At 67.0% G+C, this 25,736-nt stretch overlaps 1 protein-coding gene across 1 annotated transcript; it reads right to left on the reverse strand.

Moving 5' to 3' along the window:
• Positions 1-1,334: 1,334 nt before the first annotated feature.
• On the reverse strand, positions 1,335-25,143 carry ELN (elastin; the record flags this gene model as incomplete). The annotated part of the gene is made up of 34 exons (XM_082008660.1): positions 24,513-25,143; positions 17,956-18,009; positions 17,450-17,476; positions 17,251-17,283; positions 15,958-16,002; positions 15,233-15,325; positions 14,576-14,719; positions 14,443-14,490; positions 13,286-13,357; positions 13,020-13,046; positions 12,740-12,811; positions 9,641-9,682; positions 9,084-9,152; positions 8,743-8,787; positions 8,524-8,607; positions 8,376-8,435; positions 7,381-7,482; positions 7,249-7,296; positions 5,747-5,905; positions 5,606-5,665; positions 5,298-5,444; positions 5,127-5,171; positions 4,394-4,495; positions 4,127-4,180; positions 3,768-3,902; positions 3,537-3,584; positions 3,084-3,125; positions 2,847-2,906; positions 2,363-2,404; positions 2,234-2,260; positions 1,913-1,954; positions 1,685-1,714; positions 1,513-1,563; positions 1,335-1,384 (listed from the first exon to the last, which is right to left on the reverse strand). Exons 1-34 carry the CDS (start codon positions 24,589-24,591, stop codon positions 1,335-1,337), a joined length of 2,238 nt encoding a protein of 745 aa, XP_081864786.1. The 5' UTR covers positions 24,592-25,143.
• Between the last annotated feature and the right edge of the window lie 593 nt (positions 25,144-25,736).

Genomic DNA, 25,736 nt, shown 5'->3' on the forward strand with positions numbered 1-25,736 from the left:
CGGCCCTGCCCGGCCCTGCCGCTGCCGCTGCGGCTCCGGCGGGCGGGAGCACAGCGCCGGCGCGGCCGCCGGGGGGGCGGGCCCGGGGCGGGGCCGAGGGAGCCGGGGCGGGGCCGGGAGAGGGGACGAGGGGGCGGGGCCATGGATGGGGCGTGGTCAGGAGGGCTGGGGCGGGGCTCGCGGGTGCATGAGGGCGGGGCCGGGGAAGCGGGGCGGTGGGCTCCCGTGGGCGCGGCCGGGGCTGTCACCGTAGGCAGCGCACGCGTGTCCCCGTCTACCCTGGGCTGTCACCGTGGGGCACGACACGGGTGTCCCTCTCAGTCCCCCGGCTGCCACTGTGGGACGGGGTGTGGGCAGCCCCCTCATCCCTCGGTCTGTCACCACGGGGAGGGCATGGGTGTGTGCCTTGTCCCCCGGGTTGTCACCATCACCGCACCCACCCGTCCCTCGTCCCTAGGGCTGTCACCCGGGGCAGCGCATGGGCATCCCCGTGGTCCTCAGGCTGCCAACATGGGTCGGGGCACGAACCTCCTCCCTGGGTCCCAGGGCTGTCCCCTCATCCCCCCTGTGTCCCAGGGCTGTGATGGCACAGTGGGGCACACGAGGTCCCCGGACCAAGGACCCAGCACGTCCCCAGCCTTGGGCAGAGCCACGGGCACGAGCGACAGGACGGCGCCACCCGCCCAGCTGGGCCACCCACCACCGCCACCACCACAGGGAGGGGAACAGGGTCACAGACAGAGCCAGAGTCCTTTAAAAACTTGTCCTTTATTAGTCTGTCGGAAGCGAGTCCCTCTGTATAGGGCGTCCCACCCAGTTATAGCAAAGTGAGTAACATGAAGGGACCGAGCCCCTCCCGCCCGTCGCCCCCCGGGCCGGGGGAGCGCAGGGACCGGGGGGGCGCCCCGGGGCGACGGGAACATCTCCCCCTGTGCAGCCCCCCGCCGCCGGGACCCCCTTCCCTCCCTCCCTCCCTCCAATGTGGGGTGCCCCTCATCCTGCCACCCGCCCCGCGGGGCCAGCTCTGGGGCTGGGGGGGTGGTGACACCCAAAGACCCCCCGAGAGCCTGCAGGGAGCGATAGCACCAAGGGGGACGGCTGCTCCCCGCAGTTTATTCCGCGCTCCCTGCCAGGCCAGAGGGGCTGGGGGGGTCGGGCGCTGCCGGAGGTGCAGGGTCCCTCCTGGGAACATGGGACCGGGGATGGCCCCGGCATGGGGGGGGTGGGGATCCGGGCTTTTGGGGACGGGGGGATGTCTCAGCTTTGCTTGGGATTTACATTCTGGACCATGCAGTAGCACCAAAGTTCATGAGGTCATCAGTGACGGCGGGCAGTTACTTCCGCTTCCTCCCGCAGTACTTCCCTTGTGCGCAGCCCACGCCACCTGGGGGGGATGATGCACAGAGTGAGCCCCCTCTGCACCCCCTTACCCCTGGGGAGGTGCTGGGAGCGGGGCAGGGGGTGCAGGAGCTGGCCCCGCCAGGGCGGTGGTCACCTGGCGGCAGCGCTCACCTCTGAAGCCCAGGGCACCGAGGGCTCCTCCGAAGGTCTTGGGGGGCTTCCCTGCGGGTTGGGAGGCAGAGCGGGGTGAGCGGAACCCCCACCACACTCAGCCGCTGGGTTCAGGGGGGATATGCACCCCTCCACCCCAAAGGCACGGCGCGCTCGGGGGGTGGACACTCACCACCAAATCCCAGCTGGCCGGCGACCCCACCTGAAAGGAGAGCGAAGCCCTCAGCACCCACCAGGCACCCACGTCACTCTGCCCAGCACCCCCAACCAAACGCCCCAGGTTCCTCCCCAGGCTGTGGCCATGTCCCCGTGCTCCAAGGGCTGCGCGTGTCCCCGTGAGCCGGCCGGGCACCAAGACATGCCCCGGGTGTGTGCCAAGGCACCGAGCTGGGGCTGGTACCTGGAAATATCGGTGACACGCCAAAGCCGGGAACTCCAGCCCCTGAGGAAAAAGCAACAGCTGGTGACAGCCTGTGACAGCAGTGCCACCCCAACCCTGCACGGCTGGGGACCCCCTGGCTGGGCACCCTGGCTCACTGCAGGGACAGGAGCTGCTGCGAAAGCCCCTGTCCCCACCGGGGCACCCGCCTGCCTTTGGGGTGCTCCCCCAGGCAGTGGTGTGCCTGGCGGGGGACGAAAGCAGGGTGGGCACAGCAAGTGAGGACAAGCGTAACGCAGTAGGGGACATGTTCCCACCCCAGCCCCAAACTGCAGCACTCACTTGGCTGCAGCCCCCCAGCACCAAAACCTGCAGGATGGGAGAGCCCTGGTGAGGCTGGGGATGGGGATGGGGACAGGGATGGTGGTCACCCCTCCAGCCCCCCTGGCTGGAGCAGCCCCTGTTCCTTACCTGGCTTGGGAGGTTTCCCAACAGCTCCTGGATACAAGATCCCTGCGTCAGAGAGGGGCGTCAGTGCAGCCCCCGCCGAGGCTCGCTGCCCCCAGGGCCGCAGCCAGACCCTGCTATGAGCCCAGAGGGTCCGCAGGCGGGGACCTGCATCTCCGCATGTTAGGGACATGGTACAGGGCCGTCCCCTGTCCCCATGGCATGGGCACCGCTGCTGCCACGGCCATCAGTACCTGCTCGCAACGGCATTCCTTTCCGATCGCACCCCGGGAGCGGGGCAGGCGGCAGGCACAAGATGGGGCACAAGATGGTGAGAGTGTGGGGCGAGACTGCACCGTGGGACCACGAGGGGACAATGGCAACCCTGCATCCCCTGCATCCCATACATCCCCTTTCCTTTCCGGCATTCTGCCAGCATGCCGCTGCAGCTCCGCTCGCTGCAGCCCAGCCCTGGGGAGCCCCGATGCCAGGGACCAGCATCACTCACCAGCACCGAGCCCAGCAGCTCCAAGGCCACCAACTCCGAGGCCACCAACTCCGAGGCCACCTATGATGGGGACCCTGGGTGAGCGCCAGTAGGGACGGGCAGCACCTGATCCACTTCTCACCCAGCCCCACGTGTGCCCACCCTTCCTCGGGCAGCCCCACTCCCCCCATGCCCTGGGGAAGCATCCCTCTGCCCACACATCCCTGCTGCCCGGGCTCAGCTCCTGCCAGCACCTACCTGGGATGCCACCGACCCCTGGGACTCCAACCCCGGGAACGCCTGCCAGAGAGAGACCATTAACCTGTGTACCCCCACAGCCTGGCACCCACAGCTCAGGGCACCCCGGCCAGTGCTCAACCCTCTGGGGTGGCTCTGACACCCATCCTGGGTGCCCCCGGCACACATCTTACAGCACCCAGAGCAAGAAGACCCAGAGAAGGCTCACCCCCTGCATGACGCATTGCTGCAGGCAATGCAGAGCAGGAGAAAAATGTCCCCAGTGGGTCCAGGGGAAGAGGCATGGGTGGCACTTTGCACCCATGAGTGACAGCACGCCACCTCCCACGCCAGGGCCACCCTCTGCCAGGGCATCACAGAGCATGCAGCAGGCCAGCACCCCGATGGCCACAGGCGGAGGGTGCCCGGTGAAGGTCTGAAGTGGACTTGGGACAGGGTGGCAGAGATACGTACCGAATTTGGGAGGTTTAGCACCAGGCTGCACCCCTATTTGGGGGATGCCTGCAAAGCAAACGAGGGTACCGTGGTTAGGACGGTCACCCCTGCGCTCCTCCCACGTGCCACCATCCCCCATCCCGCCTGCATCCCCCCTGCCACCCCTCCACGGGGCTCGGTAGCTTTTAGCATCCGAGGTAAAAGCTGTCCCCAGGCAGGTCCCTGACAGGAGTGTAACAAAGCACGTACCTGCCCCGGGGAGGATGCCGGTACCGGGTACCCCCACACCCGGCACCAACCCGGGCACGACACCGACACCAGGCGTCACTCCTGGCACTCCGGCAACACCGGGCACGGCGCCTGGCACTCCTCCGACCCCAGCACCTGCGGAGAGAGAGGTGAGGCAGTGTGGGGGTAATCCCCATGCGATCCCCATACTCCTGTGGGATGACGTGCCCAGCACGGGGTGTCCACCCCCGAAGCCCCCCAGCTCCCCCTGGACCAGTCTTGCAACGCCAGGGCTCAGGGGGAGATCCCGGATGCCCCCTGGGCGGGCAGGACTGCCTGCTGTGGGCTGAGCCGCGAGCGATGGGCTTCGGCCAACTCACCGAATTTGGCTGCCTTCGCTGCTGCTTTTGCTGCTGCGGCCGGAGCTCCAACCCCTGAGCGGAGACAGAAAGAGGGGGGTCAGTGTCCCCAGGGGGGTCCTCTCCAGCAATGTTGGGCAGAGCCCATCCCTCCTGCCTTGTCTTCATCCCCCAAGGGATGGCCATGAGTTGATGGAGATGACTGAGGTCCTCCTCATGCCTGTCCTGACCCAGACCTGCCCCCGCACCAGCCAGGCTGCTACCACCACCCGCTTTCCTCCTCCTCACCTGGGACACCTCCAATGCCAGGGACCAGGCCACCTACACCAGGAGCAAGGCCACCTACACCGGGAGCCAAGCCACCCACGCCAGGAGCCAGGCCACCTGCTCCTGCAGGGAGAGAGGGAAGGATTGGGGCTTCAGCTCAGGAAGAGGGGAGGTGGAAGGACCCGGCTCAAAAGGCATGGCAGGCTGGGGTGTGCGGATAGATGGGTGAGTGGATAGATGAATGGATGTAGAGTGGATAGGGGAATGGCGCGGTAGATGTATGGTGAGATGGATGGATGGATGGATGGATGGATGGATATGTGGATGGATGTGGAGTGGTTGGATGGATGGCAGGGTGGATGGAGGGATGGAGGGATGGAGGGATGGAGGGATGGATGGTGGGATGGAGGTACGGATGGATGGACAGATGAGTGGACAGATGGATACTGAGGTAGGTGGCTAGCTGGCCAGCGGTGTGGATGGGTGGGTAGAAGGGAGGGTGGATGGACTAACGTATGAGAAGGTGAATGGATGGTGAATCTAAGACTCTCCATGCAGACCAGCTCTCTGGACAGCACCTCCTGACACAGCCAAGACCTCACCCTATGTACAGCCCTGCAGAGAGCTCATCCCTCGCCCCGACCCACAGGGACCCTGTGCAGTGTCGGGCCTCAGCCCCGATGAAGGGAGCAGATGCGGGGTGGGCAGCAGGAGACAGGAGATGTGGGATAACCCCGGAGGGATCCCGGCTTACCGTACTTGGCTGCTTTGGCGGCTGCTTTGGCAGCAGCGGCGGCCGCTACACCTCCGACTCCTGAGGGAGAGGGGGAGCGTGAGGGGCAGCAAGGGGCCGTGGTGGCCACACCGGCACCCGTCGTCTGGCACCGCTGGGGACATCCTGAGTATCCCTTAGATATCATCTCACCTGGTATGCCTCCAACCCCGGGCACCAGACCAGGCACGCCGACACCGGGCACGGCAACTCCAGGCACGCCAACTCCAGGCACACCAACTCCGGGCACGCCGACACCAGGCACGCCGACACCGGGCACGCCGACACCGGGCACGCGACCTGCTCCTGCAGACAGGTTCAGGGATGTGGCCGAGCAGGCAGGCTCCGTAGGCAGGGGTCCGGCTGACCTCCTCGCCATCCACAGCACCAGGGGTGCCCCCGACCCTGCCCATTCCCAAGCATCCCTCCCCCCTCCCCGGGAGAGGATGACAGTGACTTACCGTATGCCGCAGCTTTTGCTGCAGCCTTTGCTGCGGCCGCTGCGGCTTCTGGGCCACCCACTGCGGGGACAGAAGGGAGAGAGTCAGGGGGCCACTGAGGCCAGCATCACCCCATCAGCTCGTGCCAGCCCATCCACTCACCTCCGACACCAGGCACCACGCCGGGAACCCCAGCCACGCCAGGCACGCCGGGGACACCGGGGACACCGGGGACGCCAGGAACACCAGGAACGCCAGGAACACCAGGAACACCAGGAACGCCAGGAACGCCAGGAACGCCAGGAACGCCGACACCAGCTCCTGTAGGTATGAGAGAGAAGAAGTTAGATCTCATTGCAGCAACAGTTGAAAGGTGGGATCTCATCACAAGTCGGCTCTTGTCATTGTGCCACAGGGAGGAGAGCACCCCACCGCCTCATCCCAGGAGAGGTGCAAGGGAGGTCCCGTGTCTCCCAAGAGGCCCCAGAGAGAATGGTAAATCTGCTGTCATAAAAGAGAGGTTGGGAAGTCACCAGCACAGGGGAGCATGATGATCCTCATCATCATGGGGGGCTCCAGATGGTCCTCATCATGGGGACATCAGGCCTTGCAGCCTGGAAGGGCTGGATGCCCTGGGCACTGGTCAGACTGGGAAGCTGCCCAGGGCAGTGGCAGCCTTGACCCGCTGACACTCGTTAGTGCCACAGGGACAAGCGCCAGGTCACTTCTGGAAGGATGGAGTGCCAGAGGGGTTGTCCTCACGCCCCCCTGCTCCGCAGGGGCCTGGCACCCCGGCACAGAGCACACACCCCTTAGCTCATCACCGTTAAGTTTATCACCAAATTCCATCCTTCCCTGGGCACGTGGTGGCATTTTTTTTTACATGATGCGGGAGAGAAAAGGAAGAAACGGCCAGCACTGGGTTAGCCCCCAGAGGAAAGCTGCCGTCGAGCACGGCTGGTCCCAGGGGATTCCCAGGGCTCTGCAGTGATGATGCAGGAGAAGGTCCTGGGACCTGGCTGTGTAACCTCTGGCTTTTGGAGCAGCACATGGTTCCCCCAGCCCTGCAAGGAGCCCTGGGGCCGCCTCTGCTCCCAGCTTCCCTGCTGCTTGGCCGTGACCCCCTGGGCTCCTCCCCGCCGGAGCTCCCTTGGGGTGGTCATGCCTGCTGGGCACCTGGGTCTTGCTAGACCAAGTCGGATGCACTTGTGGCATCCCACCCGGTATTCGGAAGGCAGTGACCCTGGGCAGGGGTCCCTCTGCCAGCGACCTCTGCCCACCCGGGCAGCGAAGCTGAGCCCGCAGGCACCAGACTCTGGGTCAGGTCTGCTGTTGGAAAAACGGATTTGGCACAAAACCCCAGAATTCAGACAAGATACAAAAACACAACTTCGGTCTCATTTGTTCGCCTCCATGATGCAGCCTGCGGAAACCCTGGCGAGGGAGAAGGTCCTGCCCTGGGGATGAAGCCGAGCCCCGATGCAGCAGCTGGGAGCTGGGCTGGGCCCTTCCAGTCCCCAGATGCGTCCTGGTGACAAGCCATCAGGAGTGATCCCCAGCGGGGACCCGCCTGCCTGGGGGCACCCTGAGTGCCACGGGTGGAGAGGGTCAGCAGGGGTCCCCGGGGAGCTGCTGGGGAGCTCCTTGTGCCGCGCAGCACGTACCGTACTTAGCTGCCTTTGCTGCTGCCGCTGCTGCCGGCGTCCCGACTCCTGGGGACAAGGGAGATAGGGACCCTCAGCCACCAGCCCCCCACAGAGCCGGGCAGTGGGGACAGGGGTCCTGGGAATAGTCACCTGCCACCCCGGGGACAGCTCCGACACCGGGCACCAAGCCGGGGACACCTCCAACACCGGGGACAAGGCCTGGGACACCAACCCCAGGCACCACCCCTGGACCTGGAGGGAAGCAGAGCAGTCAGACTCCCCCCCAAAACACCCCGTGCCACTGGTGGGGACATAGTCTCCCCAGTGTCACGGGAGGTTCTGGGACACCGGGCTTTGAGGTGAGCTCTCCACATCTCCCAAACCAGCTGCTCAGGGGACCTGGGATGCACCCAGGATTGGGATTCCCAGCTCCCTACACCCGACCCAGGGGGCTGGAGCCCACCCAGCCACCCAGGAGCTTGGGGACCCCCAAGGTCCTCCAAGGCCATGGTTGTGAATCCCAGCTGCTCCCCGGGCTGACGCGTTTCCTCTGGATGCTCCAGTGAGTGGTGGTTTGCTACTCGCTTTTCATCCACAAAACAGCCAACGAGGGGAGCAATGAACACAAGATCTGCATCACCAAGCGCACCCCTCCACTAATGAATGATGGCTCGTTACAGACACCATCTTCCCCGACACCCCGCCGGAGCCCGGCACAGCAAACCCACACCTCTTATGGAGAAACCATGGTGACGGGGACGCACTGCCCCGTGTCGGGCTGCCGCCACCGCTGGAAAAGCTGCGCTTTGCAAACCAGGCTTTGCTACGCCCACGCTGGAAGCTGCCCCCAGGGGGGTTAAGCCCCTCTGCAGCCCCGGGGAGGGTTCGCACCTTGCTGCCTTCCACCCACGAAAGCCGCTGGCTCAGCTGAGTGGCTTCACCTCGCCCCGAGCGCCGGCAAGCAGCCGCTGGAGCCGGGGCAGGGGTCTGGGCCTGGGAGAGCACCCCAGGAGATGGGGCAGGGGGTGGTGGGGCAGGTGGTGAAGCCGGGCAGCCCCGGTACCAGTGCACGGCTCTTCCGTGCCCCGAGACTGAGCCCAGCCCCACGGGCAGCCGAGGATCTGTCGGAGACAGAGGGAACTCACCGAAAGCTCCTGCCTTCGCCGCTGCCTTCGCCGCTGCCGCCGCCGCTGCCGGCCCTCCAACTGCCGGGGTAGCGGGAGAGAGTCGGGGGTGTGGGACAGGGGAGGACACCCTCCCCGAGCCCAGGGCCCAGCCCTGCCATCGTCTCACCTCCCACTCCTGGGACAACGCCGACGCCAGGGACCACTCCGCCGACTCCCGGGATGCCGCCAACTCCGGGCAGGACACCGGCTCCTGCCACAGGGGAGAAGGGGACCGTCAGCTTGGCGATGCAGGGACACGACCAGCATTCCCCCAGCCTGGGAGGGAGGGAGGGAGGGAGCCCCGCTGGGGAGATGGGGATGGATGTGCCCGTGGAGGGCGACTCACCGTATTTCGCTGCTGCTTTTGCTGCTGCTGCCTGTGCTCCGACTCCTGGGGAAGGACATGGGCAGCCGTTGAGGTCCCAAGACCCTTCCCACCTCAGCTCCCCCAATCCCACAGGGACCCTGGGGACCGGCCCCCCCATCAGCGTCTGCCCCCCTCTCCTGTGGGAGGTGACGCACCCCTCCAGGTTGTCCCTGGGGGGCCACGGCCACCCTGGGGCCACCAGATAGCCCAGCAGCGCCCAACACCCCACCCGAGGACCGGCAAAGTGATCGGGGTGCCCGGTCCTCCCGCCGTGCCTGTGCCAGTGCCCCACACTGGGGCTGCCTGGGAAGGGAGCGTACCTGTCCCGGTGGGGTACCCTGCCTTCCCTCCTGCCCCGATGCCGGCTCCGATCCCGCCGGGCCCGAAGCCTGCAACCACAAACAGAAAGGCACAGCCAGGTCAGGCACTGGCCCGAGGGAGGGGGGCGAGACAGACGGAGCAGCTCCCTCGGCCCAGAGGATGTCCCCCCGCCGGCGTCGAGGATGTGGGGGGGATGTCGGAGCCAGCTCCCCCCGAGCTGAGATGCCAGTTCAAACACCCGGGCCCAGAGCTGGCCGCGGCTCAGGATGTGTCCGAGCAGAGCCAGCCAGCCAGCCGACCGCTGCCGGTGCCGCGGCGTGCCTGCGGATTAACAGCTCCCGCCCCGTGGCGCAGGATGCCAGGAGAGCCGGGTTGCTCCCAGCCGGGCCCACGGGCATCACGGCAGGGCAAGGCGCACGTCCCCTGAGGGACCACCTCGCCCTGGGAGCCAGATGCTCCTCACAGCGCCTCGGGGGTCGGTGGCCACGAGGCCACGGCGGCAGCCGGCAGAGCCGCGAGGAGCTACGACCGCGGAGCAAGGGCTACGAGCACTCACCGTAGGGCAGCTTACCAGTGCTGTAGGGCAATCCATAGCCACCTGGAGAGGAGAGAAGGTGGCGGGTTAGCACCCGGCTGCCGGTGGCCGTGCCCCCTCTGCCCCGCGGTGTAGCCCCTCTCTGCCAGCCGGCTGTGCAGCACCAGCCCTCGGGGCTCCTTCCATCCGGACAGTAAATCCTCCAGGATACAACCCCCCATGACGGCGCTGGGCTGGGAGATGCTCTTCTCCGTCACCTTGGAAGCAGCGGCTCCAAAAAGAGCCACCCGCTCTCAGCCCCGTGCCGAGGGCTGTGGCGCCTGAAGCCGGTTTTGCAGGAGCCTCCCGTGACCCCGCTTCGGCAGAGGGTCCCCCGGGAGCCCCGCGGCGAGAGCTGTACGCAGCTGGCTGTGCCACGGCCGGCTCCAAATGAAAGGTTTTAATTGGAATCAGGGCTTGGGAGCCTCCACTGAAACGTGACCTCGTCAGGAGGTCGGTGCGAAGGGTCGGGGGGGATTACGAGCGGGAACACTGCGGGCAGGGAAACGTCTCTTTGCGAAAGGGCAGGATGCCACCGCTCGGGATGGTGCGGGGATGCCCGTGACTCGGCGGGGACTGTGTGCTTGGGAGCCGCCAGCACCGAGCTCCCATCGTGAGAGGTGGCCTGAGGAGGGGTGATGGGCTGCCACATCCCCGATGGGGACACTTGGAGCGGCACGGTGTCACACGTGGAGGGTGGAGGGTGTCACACGCCAAGGCCTCCCGCCGGAGGGGGGTGTGGGCAGGGCAAGGACGGGCTGCCCGCAGCCAGGAGGGGATGGCTCATGGCAAAGCGTCTCCTCGAGCATGGGACGCCGTCCCCTCCCACCAGCCAGCATGTGGGGACCAGATTTCCCTCCACCCTGCCAGGCTGTCCCCCCGTGTCCACACCAGCGCGGCGCTGCTGGAAGGTGGAGGCTTTCCAGGCTGCGGTGCCCATGAGCCGTGCCGGGTGTCCCCCACCATGGGGACACCCCTTGCCCATCCCAGGGCGCCTCATCAGCACCTCGCTCACCCCAAAGCTGTGGAGGGGTCCAGCACTGGGTGACACAGGTGGAGGTGACTCCAAGGGTCAAGAGACCTTGGGTCTCTGAGGGTTTTGTCGGGTCCAAGCCCAGCTCCCCACCACCCCCAGCCGGATGTGAGAGCAGCCCCTGCCCCGGGGCTGCGCGCATCCATCCTGCACCGGCGCGGGGATGCCAACAGCACTGCTCAGGGCCAACGGGCACATTGGCTGGTGTGGAAAGGCCTTCGCACGGACCGATGCCAGCCTAGCGGGGCTGGGCTCTGGGAGCAGTCCCCATCCCTACGGCATCGGGTGGGACCCTGATTTCAGCCACAGCTTCAGGCTGAGCCCCCAGCGAGCGGGGTGGCCCCGGGGCCGCCTGCTGAGCAGGGACAGCACAGAGTAGAAGCTGGCTAGGGCATATGGAGCAAAACATCCAAAAAGGAGACTTTCCATTGAAAATGTTATTTTCCTTGCTGTCTCCTGATCTCCTCTTGACCTGGACCTACTGCAGCCGGGACAGAGCGCAGGGGATGCGGAGATGTGTAGCAGGCCCTGGGTCCGTCCGCAGCATCAAAGCGAGGGCCACGACAGCCAGCCCAGTGTGTCCCCGCACTGCCAGCCACAAGACCCCAGGAATGACAAACTGGCATCTCCCAGTGCCCCGGGAAGGACTGGGGTGCCAGGCAGCACCCAGAAGCTGAAACCACAACTAGGGACACCACCACTGTCCTGCTGGTCCCCACGAGAGGTGTGATGCACCGACGGGGCTCCCTGGCCAAGGGGATGCGTGTCCTCCCCTGGTTTATTTAACGGAGACTCTCCAAAAAGTGGGTCAGCTGGCAGCGGTGTCCCATCCGGGCCATGGGCCACTGGTGGGGCCGCCACCGGACGGAGCCAGGCACGGCTGTGCCATGTGCCGGCAGTTTGCTCTCCGCACCGGGCACCCCATGAAAGGCGGTCTGGGGCCGGGCTGCGGCCGGGAGGCCAGACGGTATCCGATGGCGGCGGGGCCAAGTCACCCTAACGAGCGTAAGTCTGCCTCCGCGGCAGGAAGCCGGAGCGGGCCAAGTATTTCTGCCGCCGTTTGCGGCGATGGGCCCCGGCGGGGGGAAGGCAGCAGAGCTGCCGGGGCTGCCGCCCATGCCGGTGGGACCTGCTCCCCGCGGGTGGGGTCCCCCTGCCAAGGCTTTCCTGCCCGCAGCAACGTGTTTCGGCAAGTGGGAAAATGCCGGTGGGTCTACTCACTCCCCAGCACCCCAGGGATGCGGGTCCCTGCTCAGATCTGGCAGCCCTCTTCCTCGAGGATGCTCTTGGGACCACTAACTGGCAGCGTGGCCCTTGGAGGGCACAGCACCCGGTATTGGCTGCCTGGCACTGCCCATCCTGCCGCTGCCGCTGCGTGGGCATGGCTGGCCGGGGATGGGCAGAGCTGGCACCCGGCACAGGGCTGGGAGATGGAGGTGCCCGGAGCAGCCGAGCCTGGGAATGGGGTGCTGAGCACCCCCAGGCTTTCCTGGGCTGGGGCTGAGCCTCCTCTGGGTGGGCAGTGGGGAGGGAGACCTGCCTGGAGCTCCATCCCCACTGCCTGCCTGCTAATGGTGGCCTTGGCTAGAGCTCCTTGAGCCAGGACATTTGGCCCAGGTGAATGCCCAGTGGTGCCCAGCACAACCCCGGGCACCACCGAAAGCAGATAGTCCCTGCAAGGGCTGTGCCTCGTGCCAGAAGGAGCTGTCAGGGACAGCCTGGGGTGTCCTGGCCCAAAGCACGTCCCCAGAATGTGCTCTTTCCTACCTTACAGCAGCCGGAGAGAGGCACAGCATCGTCCTCGCGGGCTGGGGGCAAGACCAGCAGCAGCAGCCAGGCAGCTGCCCAGGGGCTGCCATAGGCAGGACTCTGCCGGGCTCGCCCGCCCAGTGCCCCTTGCTCTGTCCTGCTGTCCCAGGGCCAGCACCGGCACTGCCAGGTCCAGGGGACCCGGGGGCTCTGCGGCTCAGCCCTGGGGAACGGCGGGTCCTTCTCCTGGCACTGCTGGGGGTCCTTCACCCCTAGCCCCGTTGGCTGAGGCAGCTTACCTGGGAGCTTAGGAGCTTTGATGGGATACCCCAGAGGGACACCGGGCTGCTGACCTCCAAAACCTCCCAGTCCTGCAAAGCCAACAGCAGACTCTCACCTGGAGCCCGCGCCCAGGCTGCCACCAGTCCTTGTGAGAGGGGAGCGCCCCGGGGCACCCCAGGAGAGGAGAGCGGATGGCTTGGGAAGCCCTGAGGCATCTTCTGGCATAGGGAGGCCACAGCTGTGATGAACAGGCTTAGGAAGGAAGAGAAGGATGGGCGAGAGAGACAGGACACTCACCGGGGACTCCTGCGAAGGCTCCTGCTCCTAAGCAGAAACAGAAAGACACCAGTGTGAGCCTCAGGGCTGGTCCTCGGGGTCCAAACTAGTCTGTGTGGGCTGCGTGGGCTCAGTCAGAGGTCGACTTCATTTGCCCACAGCTCATGGGGCTGTAGCCCCCAAGGATGGGCTGGAGCCAGCCCCAGCAGGATGGGGATGAGGGCAGAGCTGGAGCCAGCCCCAGACGCGCCCTCCACCCAGTGTCCCTGAGGATCGAGGGGACCTACCTGGACCTTTCGGCTTGACTCCAGCACCAGTGGGTACTCCAGGCAGCACCCCTACGCCAGGGAAGCGGACACCTGCAGCAGAGACCAGAGGGGCTGGGTGAGCACCACGGGGCATCATGGCATTGCTGGTACCCGAGACCCCTGCACCCGGCTCCCAAATCCCTGTCACCCATCTCTGGCTCAGCGCTAACCCTTGCACCCTGGGACAGGGTACCCTCATCCCCTGGGAGCTTGCTGGGACCCCCCTGTGCCAGTCTCCCCACACCCCTGGGGCTGCCTGTGCTTTGCGGGGGGCTGGGCTGCCCATGCAGGAGCTCAGGGTGCCTGCAGGGTACATGGCACCCATGAGCGGGTCCCACTCGTGACAGCAAAGCACCAGCCCAGGCCGTGGTACAGCCTAGCCCGGGCATTGCTCTCTGCCCGGGTGATGTCCAGTGGCTCCGCGCAAGTCGGGGAGCAGGAGCAGGGGTCCCGCTGAGCCCCGACCCTCCAAGGGCGACAGGCAGCACTTCGGCCTTGCAGTCATCTGGGTCGGGGTTTGGTTTTTTTTGGCTGTTTTTCTTTTCCCTTTTACAAATGTCTTTCATTATAACTCACGCGTTTGCAGACATGGAAAAGACATTCCTGACCAGCAATACACTTCTCCTTCTGACAATGTCGAAATGTCTTGTTTTCACAAGTTTTCCTCCCTCAAATTACTTTGCAGTGAGGAATTCCTCTCCCCCCGCCATCTCCTCCCCCTCCTTCCCACGCCGCCTTTGGCTGGGCAAGCCGGCTCTGGCGTGGTCCGTGCCAGCTCCTCTCCCGGCGCTGATGCCGCCTGCTCCCGCGGAGCTTGGCACGAGACCCCCGGAGACGCTGGGTCCCCCCGCCTTTGGCACAGTGGAAATGTCGCTACAGCCCCAGCAAGAGGGCTTGGAAACTGCAGGCAGCAGTGATGGGGCAGGCAGGGAGTTAGGCAGGCAGGCAGCATGGGGCTGCACGCAGCCTTCTGCAGGGCAGGGCGCTCTGCCTGCGCAGGCAGGGCAGGCAGGGGAGGTGTTGCATCACCCAGGATGCAGCTGGCCACAAGGCTATCGACTCAAACCGGGGTGCTGCTGGCAGGGTGGGGACCCGCTCGGAGGTCGGAGAGCTGTGGGTGGGGACCCCCAGCTCACCTGCGCCAGGGAGTACGCCGCCCGGGAAAGCTCCAGGAATCCCAGCACCTGCCAGGCGAGAGAAAGGCAAGGATGAGCACCCGGCCAGAGCCGTTCCCCGCCCCGGCCCCTCGCTTTGGGGCCGTGCACCTACCTGGTACTTTGGGGGGTTTCCCTGCTGCACCAACCCCGGGCTGCACCCCGCCCGGTACCACCGCACCTGCAGGCAGCAGAGACCCCCTGAGCCCCGGCGCACCGGCTCCTGCCCACCCTGGCAGGCACGGGGACACGGCTGCCCCTGGGCGCGGCTACGCTGGGCAGGAGGGGTATTTCCTACCTGTGGAAACCCCGAGGCCACTAGGACCACCAATTCTACCCATACCACCAATGCCAGCACCCGGGGGCGTTGGGAAGAGGGGTGTACCAGTGTGAGATGCCACTGGCTACAGGTGGCCAGAGCGGTGACAAAGGAAGGGACGAGCTCAGGGCAGCTCTTGGGGGGTGAAGGGGACACCCCGAGGCCACACTGGGGATGGGTACCCCAGACCTGGGCACAGGGACCTCTGCTGCTGGGGGCTTGGCCAACGCCGCTTCCTCGGGACACCCAGATGTGCCAGGGTCCCTCCACATCGGCGTGGGTCCCCGCGGGAGCAGGGCCTCCCGCTTGCAGCCCCCCAGCTCCGTGGGGAAAGCTCTCCTAACCCAGGCACCCAGGGGACAGCGGGAGTCCCCGGGGCTGCCCGAGCCCTGGCACTGCCTCGCCCAGCACGGCTGCCTGGCCTGGCACCGCGTCGACACCCTCAGCACCCACCAGCTTTCGCAGCAGCCTTGAGCGCGGCGGCCGAGGCAGCACCTGGGAAGACGCCCCCGGGGTAGACGCCTCCAGGGAAGAGACCTGCAGCACCTGCGGGGAGAGCAACAAGCGTGAGCATCCCCAAAAAGCAGCCGACGAGAAGGCGTCCCGCCCTCCGCGCCGGCTGCGGCGGGCGCAGGGGGTGGTGAGCTGTGGGGAGCTGCGCGGGGGTGCCGGGGGCTGGCGTTAGGCTGGGCAAGGCGGTGGTTAGCAGGCGCCGACCTGTCCTGCACTGGTTTCAACCTGCACCCCCCGAAATACCTGCTCCCATCCACATCCCACCCATCACCAGCTATGCCCACACCACCCGGGGCACCCTGCGGCGTCACCGGCTGCTGCGCACGCCGGGGTCCCCGCGGCCCCGGGCAGGCCGGCTGGGTCACATGCGGGCACTGTCCCCCTGCTGCAGACCCCATGGGGACCCCGTGTCCTGCCGCGCCTATCACTGCTGGGAGTCACCCAGCCATGGTTGACGCCATGATCTCGGGGGGCCGTAGGGCTGCCCGTTGGTGGCTGCCGGTCCCTCAGGTCTGGGAAGGGTGCCCAGCCCCGATGGGACCCACCAGGCAGGCTTCGGAGAGCCCCCGATGGGGACAAGCCACGTGCTGTCCCTGGGGTGGGCGCCCGGGGACCGTCGCCCTGGGGACAGTCTGGTGTGGGGCCGGCCGGCGCTCTGCGCTCACCTGGCTGCAGGCCAAGTGGGCCGAGTCCCCCGAGGCCTCCGACCCCTGGGAAGAGAAGCGGGGTGAGGCGGGGGGCGCGGCCGGGGCCAGAGGAGCAGGAGCGTCCTGCTTGCACCAGCCCAGCGGGACGGGAGCGCGGCCCGGGGACGGGCCCGGGGACGGGTGACGGACGCACTCGCCAGCATCCCGGTCCCCCATCCTGTCCCTTTCTGCCTCGCCCGCCCCCCACCCCACTGAGCTGTGAGGGGACGGAGCCGAAATGTTTATGGCTGAGGAATGAGTCCCTCCGGCTCCGGCCAGCACTGCCTTCCAACATCTGGGGCTGATCAGGCCTCGCTCCCTCCAGGCGCAAATTCCACTGCCTTTGGCTCAGGGCGCGGACACCGCTCCGGCTGGGGCTTCGCGGCTGCGCCGCGTTTGGTTTTAATTACGCCGAAATAAAGGGCCTTGTTTTTCTTTCCACGAGCTGAAATCTGAGTAAACGGAGGTTGCCGGCCCCCGCCTCGGGCTGGCGCTCCCGCCGCGCAGACGGGCCGGCTCGGGGGGCCGCGGGGTGCAACACGCCCCTGCCCCAGGGCTCAGCGGGCACCCCCGGGGCGGGCAGGGAGAGGAGAGGCCGGGGTCTCCACCCGAAAGAGCGTCTCTCCCCGGGATCTCGATGGCATCTTTCTAGGCATCAAATTTGCCCCCTGCATGGCCGGTCCCTGCTGTCCCAGCACCCTCCCAGCCGTGCCCCACACCTCCCCACCATGCCCCAGGCTCGGAGCCCTCGGGCTGTGCACCCTCCTGCCAGCGCCTCACCTCTCTGCCGGTGACGGCCCCTCTCATCCCCTCATTTCTAGGCCAGACAAACCCCAGCGTGGGCTGCAGGAGCCCCAGCGAAAGCTGCTCAGCCGCGGGCGCGGGCGGGCGGAGGTGCTGCCGGCTCCCCGCGGGCTCCGGCAGGGCTGGGCGAGCGTTACCCGGCTTCGCCTCCTCCCGAGGAGTTTGCCGCAGGTTTGGAGGCAGCAAGCCCCGCAAAGGGCGGTCTGTGGGGGCTGGAGGGGAGGGGGCAGCGCGCCGAAGCGGGGGACGAGGGAGGAAGGCTCCGCTGCGGCTACGGGGGCTTGGCGGGTTAGCGTGGCGGGGCAGGGCGGAAAGCGCCGGCTGCTGCGTGCCTCGGCTGGGGGGGTGCTTGGGGCGGGGGGTCCCCTCGGCCACGTAGGAGAAACACGAGGACAACAGGGGTCAGAAAATACCCTGTGCCGCTGGCACAGCCGGAGGCGGTGTGAGAGCCAAGGGAAGGCTTCCTACCTGGTTTGAGAGGTTTTGCTCCAGCCCCGAGTCCTAGAGGAGAGTGAGTGGAGAGGGGTCAGCGCCAGCCTTCCTCCGAGCATCCCCCGAGGCGGGGACACCGTGCGGCATGGGGCCAGCCCCGTGGCAGACCCCCTGCCGGGTGTGCTGCCCCCCTCCCGGTCCGGCACACCCTGGGCAAAGGGGTCGCAGCACTCACCTGCTCCCAAACCTCCAACCCCAGCACCTGCGAGCAATGGCACAGTCTCAGCACCCACCCCTGTGAGCACCCATCACCCACCCACCCACCCATGCCAGGCTCCCACGGGTCCATGGGGAGGAGAGAGGGTCACAAGGGTGCAAGGGGATGGGGCATCCCCCCTGGGATGTCCCCAAGCTTTTGGCTGAAACAGTGGGGACAGGCTGTGACCTCTGAGCACCTCCCATGGCCAGGGCTGTGCAGGGTGTAGGTGCCAGCCCTGGGCTAGTGACCCCCAGCGTAAGCGTGGCACTGCCACCCAGCCCTGTCCCCATGCCGTGGAGCTGGCACTGGGGCAGCCACCCAGGGCTGGGCGGTCAGACAGGCTGTCCCCATGTCCCCTGGTCCCAGCTGGCAGGTCCCCAGCCCTCTGTGCTGGCTCAGCGGTACCCAGGGACCCCCAGGCACCTGCCCCATCCCTGCAAGCAGGGTGATGGACCCCCCAGCCGCTGCCTGGAGCCCCTTACCTGGGAAAAAGACTCCTCCGGGGACTCCCCCTCCCGGGATAGCACCAGGGACCCCTGCAAGAGAACAGACCCGTATGAAAATCCCCCCAGGGAACCAAGTGTATCCGGCGGGTCGGGGCGGGGGGCACCTCCTGGGACGGGGAGCTGCTCCCTGCGGAGGGGGTGGGATGCAGACCCCTGGGGCAAGGGTCAACGGCAGGCCCCCGCCTTTCCTTGCACACCTCAGTTTCCCCAGTGTGACAGTGGTGACGGGGCTTGGAGGTGCCCCAGCCAGGAGCCGGGGAGGGATCTTGGTGGAGGCGTCAGCAGGGCTCGATCCTGCATGGCAGGGAGGGACACGGGGCCAGCACGGAGCGGGTCCGGCTGGTGTCCAGCTCTGCTTCCCAAAACCTCTCCCGTAACGCAGCCAGCGCCGTCTCCATCACCTCCAGCTTCATGTGGCTCTGGGGGGACAGGTCCAGGCATGGTCATGCATGGCGGGGTGAGTCCCAGTTCATCCCCACAGCCCACACTGGTCCCAGCCAAGCCTGAGCATGCTTGGCTGTGGCTGCCCCGTGCCCACGCTGCCTGCCCTGCCTTGCCCTGCCTGCTGAGCTGCCGGCGGGAGGAGCCAGCTCAGGCCAGCAGGACCGGGGTGTTGGACTGGGGGTACGGTGCTGAGACCCATCGAAACCACCTGCGTCCCCTGCCCATCTCTGCGAAGCCCAGGTACCACGTTCCAGGCTCACCCTCCGAGGTCGTGCTCAGGCACCACGGCAGCGTTTTTTGGCTGGTTTGGACCCTGGCAAAGGTCTGTCTCCTGCAGACCACCAGGCAGCCATCCCCTGGGCGGGCCCCCCCGCCCCATCAGGGCCGTGGACGGAGGTTTGCAGGTGGGTTGGCGGCACAAGGAGGATGCAATGCAGAGGGATGCTCCGCTTTTGGCTGGAGCGTGTTTTTGGCACTGGGCGGGGGTTGCCGTGGGGTTTGCAGTAGGATTCGCAGGAGGCAGCAGTGAGGCTGGCAAGAGGATTTGGGGGTTGCTGGAGGCAAGCACAGGGCTGCCGTGGCCAGCACCCCTGTGGCAAGCTGCACCCAGCTCTCCTGCCTGCTCTGGGCAGAGGGGATGGAGCCAGGGTGGACGAGCACTGGGGACCCTGCGGTGGCATGGCTGGGAGCTGAGGACCTGCTGTCCTGCTCCAACGCTGCAGCAGCCTCCCCAGCACCCTGGCCCGGGTGGGGGGTCCCCGGCACCCCCAGGAGCTGGGTGAACGCAGTGGCACAGCCCTGGCAACACCACCACAGGCTGCGCGGTGCCCAGGGGCTGGGCACGGTAGCCAGCGCAGGCAGGTGCCAGGCAGGTGGCAGAGCTGGCACGCCACGCTGGGGGCACATTGAGCTGCACACCCCTTCTCCACCTCAGATGTGGTGCAAACTCTGGGGGTGCCCCCTCGCTGTGCCCCATGGCCCCCCGCTTTGCCCCAACAGCTGCCTGCTGCAACATGGCAGGGACGAGGGTGTCCCCTGGGCCCTTCTGACATATGTCCCCCGCCACCCAGGGCACCCGGGATGGACCCCCAGCCCAGCCGCACGGAGAGACCGGGCGCCGGGATGCACCCACACGTGTGTCAGGGCGCACACGCGTGCAAGAGGGGTGCCAGGCTGTGCGTGCGCAGGAGACGTCGGGACACGCGCACCGGCGGGACACGCACCCACACCCATCGGGTGCACACACAGGCGGAGGACCCGTGCCAGGACCTGTCACACAGCCCCCGCATGCCCCAGTGATGCCAGAGAGCGGGGCTCAGCTCTGTGCCCCCCAAAACCACCTCCCAGAGCCCTGCGGGGGCCCGGATCTGGCCCGGGAGCAGTTGACGTCCCTTGCAGTGGCGGGGACACACGCTCAGTCACGGCTCCGGCCGGCCGGCTCACCCCTCCAGCACGGCACAGCCCGGCGCGGCGGCCGGCCAGGGCTTTACGGAGCGGCTCCTTTTCCCGGCACATTCCCCCGCCCACCCCCACCCCCCCCAGCTTGGAAAAACAAATCCCAACTTCTTGCCTGTTTCCAAACAAACTCCCAGCGTCCACACATCGCCTGTCCTCCCCCACCAGCCCTGCTGGGAGGGGACGCCCCACCACCCCTGGGAGCGAGAGCTGGCGGGATGGCCAGGATCCAGCTGAGGACCCCCATGCCCGGGGCCAGCAGCCATCCCCCAGCAAGCAGGAGGGTCCCTGCTCTGCTCAGCCCCCCTGGTGACCCCAGCCTCAGCCCCCCCCACTGCCAGGCAAGGTCCCTGGTGCTGAGGTGATGTCGGGCAACCCGGGGCTGAGCTCCCCCACCCTTCTGCCCCCCTGTGCAAGCGCTGCCTGGCAGAGACCCCCGGGGAAGCTGGGGCAAGGCAGGATGGCTCACAGCCTTCCTGGGGTGTGTGGGGACCCTAGAAAAGTCCAGGTGACACCTGCCCACAGCCGCGGCTGCCATATTCAGCCCTTCATCGTTGTCACCCTCCTCGGCGCTGCAGAACCTGGCAGGGGCTTCCCACTGCGGTGCCACCGTCGGTGCCACCGTCGGTGCCCCATCCCTGGGCACCCCTAGGCACCATCCCAGGGCCAAGGCACTGTGCCCATCCCCGTGCCTCATGGCCAATCTGCACCTTTCGGAGGATTACGGAGGATGTGCCGGTTCATCAACCATCTCCATGCCCAGATCAGGAAGCAGAGGGGTCAGCAAGCCTTGGCAGGAGCCTGGATGGCCGAGGGGCAGCGACATGGCCGGGGTGGGGGTGCCGTCTGGCTTTAGGGAGCCAAGGCTTTTGCTCAGGAGCATTGCAGGAGGCTGCTCCCTCCTTGCTGCTCTCCCTGGCCAGCTCTGATGCCAAACGCAGCCAGCTCTGTGTTTGTCTTGAAGCCAGGCTTGTCCCAGCGGGGAGACGGTTCCCAGTGTGGGCACTGCCAGGGGGCATGGGGGTCTCTGACCCACTCCGCTTTCCATCAGAGGACCAGCCTCGAGCAGCCAAATCCGCTCCAGCATCACCAGTCCCACCCGCTGGCTGCACCACCGTGGCTCGGGTGTTGACAGCAGCCCACGCGCTCAGCACCGGCGACACTATGGGCTCTCCGGGCTGCACCGGGCTCTGCAGTCACTCTCCGGCCGGTCTCCGTCCTTCCCCAGTCTCGGTGGCAGCAGCCCAGCTCGGGGTCTGCCCCCGAGCATGGCGAACCCCCTCTTGGCCTCTCCATCCCGCGCTCCCGTGGCGCAGCGGGGAAGGGGAAACTGAGTCACCAGCCCCCCAGCATGGAAGGAGCTCTGCGCTGCCTCTGCCCCCGGCCCGAGCCCACCGCGGCTCGGGGAAGGCGGGTTTCTCCAGGCTCCCAGCTTGTCCCCGGGGCTGGCTATAAGCCTGCAGAGCACGGGGCTGGCCCCCAGCACCCACCCCGGGGCTGCCTGCTCAAGCCAGGGGTGGGAGAATTTGCACCCACATGTGCCGCCCCAGCTGTGGTAGGGGTTAACCCCCGGAGATGCTCAGGCTCTGGGGTGGAGCCTTATTTGTAGAACCTGGACTTTTTCCTCCATAGCTCTGTACCACAGGTCACTACTTGCAATATCCAGGCCTTTCTATCACCTATTTCGCATTGACCACTCTTCATATCATCTGCACCACGTCTACCTGCATCACTGCTTGCAGCTTTCTTTACAAGCCAGAAGACAGATGCTTTCTCTATTCAACAGCTGATTTTCCCCTTCTTTTGAGGCCGAGACCAGGATCCACCACGGGACACAAGCTCACACCCTCACCAGGTGGCCAAACCGCAGACCCACCAGTGGACCCAGCCGCCCTCCCTGCGCCCATGGGAAGGCTCAGCACGGAACTGCGGCAGATATTTCCCCTCTTCCCTCACACCGCTGTTTTCTTTTTCTTGGGAGAATCGGTTTTGGAAACATGCAGTCTCCAAGCAACTTTGAAGCCATGTTGCATCCCAGCCCGAGCTCGCTGGTAGCAGCGCCGGGGGGAGCAGGGGGGGCTACTGTCGAGAGACTGGCTCTTCTCCAGCCCCCCGAGGCTTCAGCTTTCATCCCTGGGCGCTGGCGGACAAGCTGCACCCTGCAAGTTGTTTGCGGAGGCAGCAGTCCCAGCAGGCCGGTGCCTCAGAGAGGTGCCCGGCTGGGAAGGGGAGATGCCATCCCAGCCCCACAGCTGGCACTACTGACCCTGCGGACTCTGGGTGTCCTCGGAGGGTCTCCATGGTGCCCAAGCCGGGATGCCAGCACGTAGGTGGGTCTTCACGGTGCCAACCTCTCTGCACCCACCCGAGCTGCCCCCCGTGGTCCCAGAGCCTGCAGGGCTGGGAAGCCCCAGGGTCCCTTTTGTCCCCGCTCCGGGGGTGTCGTTCCCAGGGGACCCCCTCTGCTCCGGCACGGGAAGCTGTGAGGGATGGGTGGAAGCACTGAGGGACAGTTGCCCCCCTCCAAACACTGGGACATGCTGCAGTTGGCACCTTCTAGGGAAACATACGGCAGCTTCCTCATGCAGCAGCCTGGACCCGGCCGTGCATGTCCCCACGGTACAACTCTGGTTCCCTGAGGGAGGAAAGCAGCAGGGGCTGATCCTGACCCACTGCTGGCAGCTTCCCACGTACTGCCAGCTGCTGCCCTCGGCAGGGGCACGGCTCTGATGGGGACAGTCTGTGTGTGCCGGGGGGCTCTCCCTTTTCTCCGTCTACCCTGGGATCTCTCAAGGGTCCCTTTCAGCCAGGCTGGTTTGGAGCTGTGCCAAATGGATGCTCCTCCTGAGCCCTCTCCAGTGGGTGCACCCCACAGCACCCTGGCATCCCCCCACGCTGTGCCACTGGCCGTGCCCCTGTCCCAGCTCAGTCCCCGATGGCTGCAGAGACACTGGTCACTCCTCCGTGGGGAAGTGTTCCCCAGTGTCCCCATCAGCACTGGGACTGTCTCCAGAGCCAGGGCCACCTCCTCTGTGAGCTGCTTCCCAAAGCCCTCCCGAGACTGTCCCAGCTGGCCACTGCTTGAGAGCTGGGGAGCAAAGCCACCGTGGTTCAGTGGGCCAGCACGGAGCATCACTGCCAGGGATGGAGAGTGCCCAGGACTGAGCTGCATCCCGTCAGGGATGGCACCTTGACCCTGAGCTGTAGCTACCCAGGATCAGGTGCCGACGGCGGCTCAGCTTGACGGGCAGCTGCCTGGCTTGGCACCACGCCGGGGTCACGCTGCCGGAGCCCACCGCGCCGGGGCAGAGCAGGGAGCCGTGGGGCACTGGCAGATGATGCTGCAGGCTGTGGAGAGCAGCCCCGAAGACTCTGCCCTGGGCAAGGGGTGGCCCAGCCTGCGGCTACCTGCCCTGCCCACGGGATCCTGCCCTCTCCCCGCCTCGGTCCTCGCTCCTCTGTTGCCGGGAAGCCCCATGCGACGGCTCTGGCACCGACGCCATTGCTGACGCTGGCTCTGCCCATTACACGCGCTGCACGGTACGGCACGGGGCGAGCCCTGCCCGGCTCTCCGGAGATGGTTGTCCCACCCCGACCCTGCCGTCCCCACCTCGCAGACAGCTGCCCAGTTTGTCCATTGCAGGGGGCTATAAATCTGTGCTCGGAGCTGCTCTCCCCCTCTCCGCGTGCTCATGGCCCCACCACGAGAGGCGAGTGGTCCCACGGGCAGGCACCTGCTGCGCTGGCCGGCTCCGGCACCGTGGGGCCACGCCGCTGCGCTGGCTTTCGCCTCCCTGCCCCGGCAGCGGGTTTGCTGCACGTGTGTGTCTGTGTGCGGGGGGTGTCACGCAGCCCCTGCACGGCCAGGGAGCAGCCAGCAAGCTGTGACCCGTGCCGTGGTGGATGGACCTGACGCCGGTGACACAACTGGCGCGGGGGCCACCGCAGGCACTCGGAGCCTGTGATTCGGGTGGGTCGGGCTGCTCTGCAGCCGCACCAGCCCGGCAGGCTGTGAGACGGCCACACACTGCGCAGCAGCTCGCACACATCGACTGCGGGACGCACGCATGCACGCCCCCACTGCCCCTCCAGCTCATGTCGCCATCGCTCCGGGGGGTGACGGGTGCCAGCTCCCCGGTCCCTCACAATGGCAGCCCCCATGGGAGCTTGGCGGCCGCCCCCAGCTGCCTTGCCCTGCGCCCCGCCTGCGTGTCCCCAAGCCTCTCCTGTCCCCGAGCGCCTCGCCAGGACGCAGCGCCTCGCGGCCTCCCCGTGACAAGTGCTTCACACAGCGGTGCCATTCCCGGACTGCCTGTTGTCACCCCTCGGTGACATCCCGCACCCCTCCCGGGCATGGCACATGCCACCCACCGGGCTGGGGGGCAAAGCGCCCTCCGGGGAGGTGGCACACAGGGGGGCTGCCCCCCCACCCCCGGGGGATGTCCCCAAGGCAGGGCAGGGGGGGCTCGCCTGTCCCTGTTCAGGGACACTTAGACGGGGCAGACGTGGGGCTGCCCGGGGGGCTGCCGGGGGGGGGTGTCAGCGGCCGAGCCCCGGTGCCCGTGGAGGGTCCCTGCGGAGTCGGGGAAAAGCGCTGGCCAGGGTGAAGGGGAAGGAGCCTTTTCTTTCCTTACCTCCTTGCTGGGAAGCCGGGAGGATGGAGAAGAGGAGGAGGACTCCGGGAAGGAGGGGTGCAGCTGCCTGCCTTGCCATCTCTTGAAGCAATGCCCCCGTGCTCCCGCGGGCTGTGTGTTTTATCCCAGAGCTGCTTAATTGTTGCTTCCAAGGATGCGAGGGGAAGGGGAGGGGGGGTGGAAGGAGGGAGGGGAAAAGGAGAGGGAGAAGGGGGGAGAGAGGCACAGGACACTACGTCATGAGGAAAGGGCAAACACACACGAGCCTCTCCAGCCGATTGGGCTGGCGGGTGGGTTTTTGTTGGTTTTTGGGTTTTTTTTCCCTTTTCCCCCTTTTTTTTTTTTTTTTATTATTTTTCCAATTCCTCTCCCTCGCTGCTCCCTCCAGTCCGGGCGCGCCTCGGCCAAAAAACCTGGGAGGGGGGGAGCTGCCCGGGAAGCCTGCGCGAGGAGGGCTGCGCCCACCCCGATGGGCCACCGCGTCCCCGGCCGCCACCGGCGAGGGGTCCGTGCCCCGGCTGCCACCGGGGGGGAGGGGGGTCCGTGCCCCGGGTCTCGGGGAGGTCTCGTCCCCGGTGGCACCGGGCAGATGGGGGGGGCGAGGTGGGAGGCAGGTGGGACCGGCTGGGTGAAGGGGGGCCCGGGGGTGCAGGCGGGGCGCGGAGCCGCTCCCAGCGGCGGAGGGGGGGCGGGGGGGGGCGGGGGGGGGCCGGGCCGCCGCCGGCCGCTAGGTGGCGCGCGCGGGGTGCCCGAAACCGCGCAGTTTGCGGGCAAAAGCGCCGCGGGCAGCCGGGAGCGCGGCCCCGGGGACGCGCAGCGCCCAGCCCGGGCTGGCCGTGGCTAGTGATGGGCACCGCGGCCCCCAGCCACCGCCAGAGCCCGCTGCCGGGACGCGGGGGGAGGTTCTTGCAGCAGAGCCGCGCTGCTCCCCTCTCTCCAGCCCCAGTTCATTCGGGGCCAGCCGGGCTCTGACCCCCCAGCTCTGAGTGCAAAGCCAGATGCTGGTGCAAACCCGGGCACCGCCGGCCCCCTCGTCTCCCTTCCCATGGGGTGTCTCTGGACAAATGTCGGGGAGCAGCCGGGGCAGGCAGCGAGTTAAACGGGGGGGATGAAGAGTGAGCTCTCCCCACAGCCCGCAGCGCTCGCCGTGCCCGGGCGCTGCGTGCCATCGTTGCGGGTCCGACACCGGGGCTTCACCTCTTTGCGAGGAGCCGAGACGCTTCT

The sequence above is a fragment of the Phaethon aethereus genome, assembly GCF_964289735.1.
Source record: "Phaethon aethereus genome assembly, chromosome: 19".
NCBI classification, from domain to species: Eukaryota; Metazoa; Chordata; class Aves; order Phaethontiformes; family Phaethontidae; genus Phaethon; species Phaethon aethereus.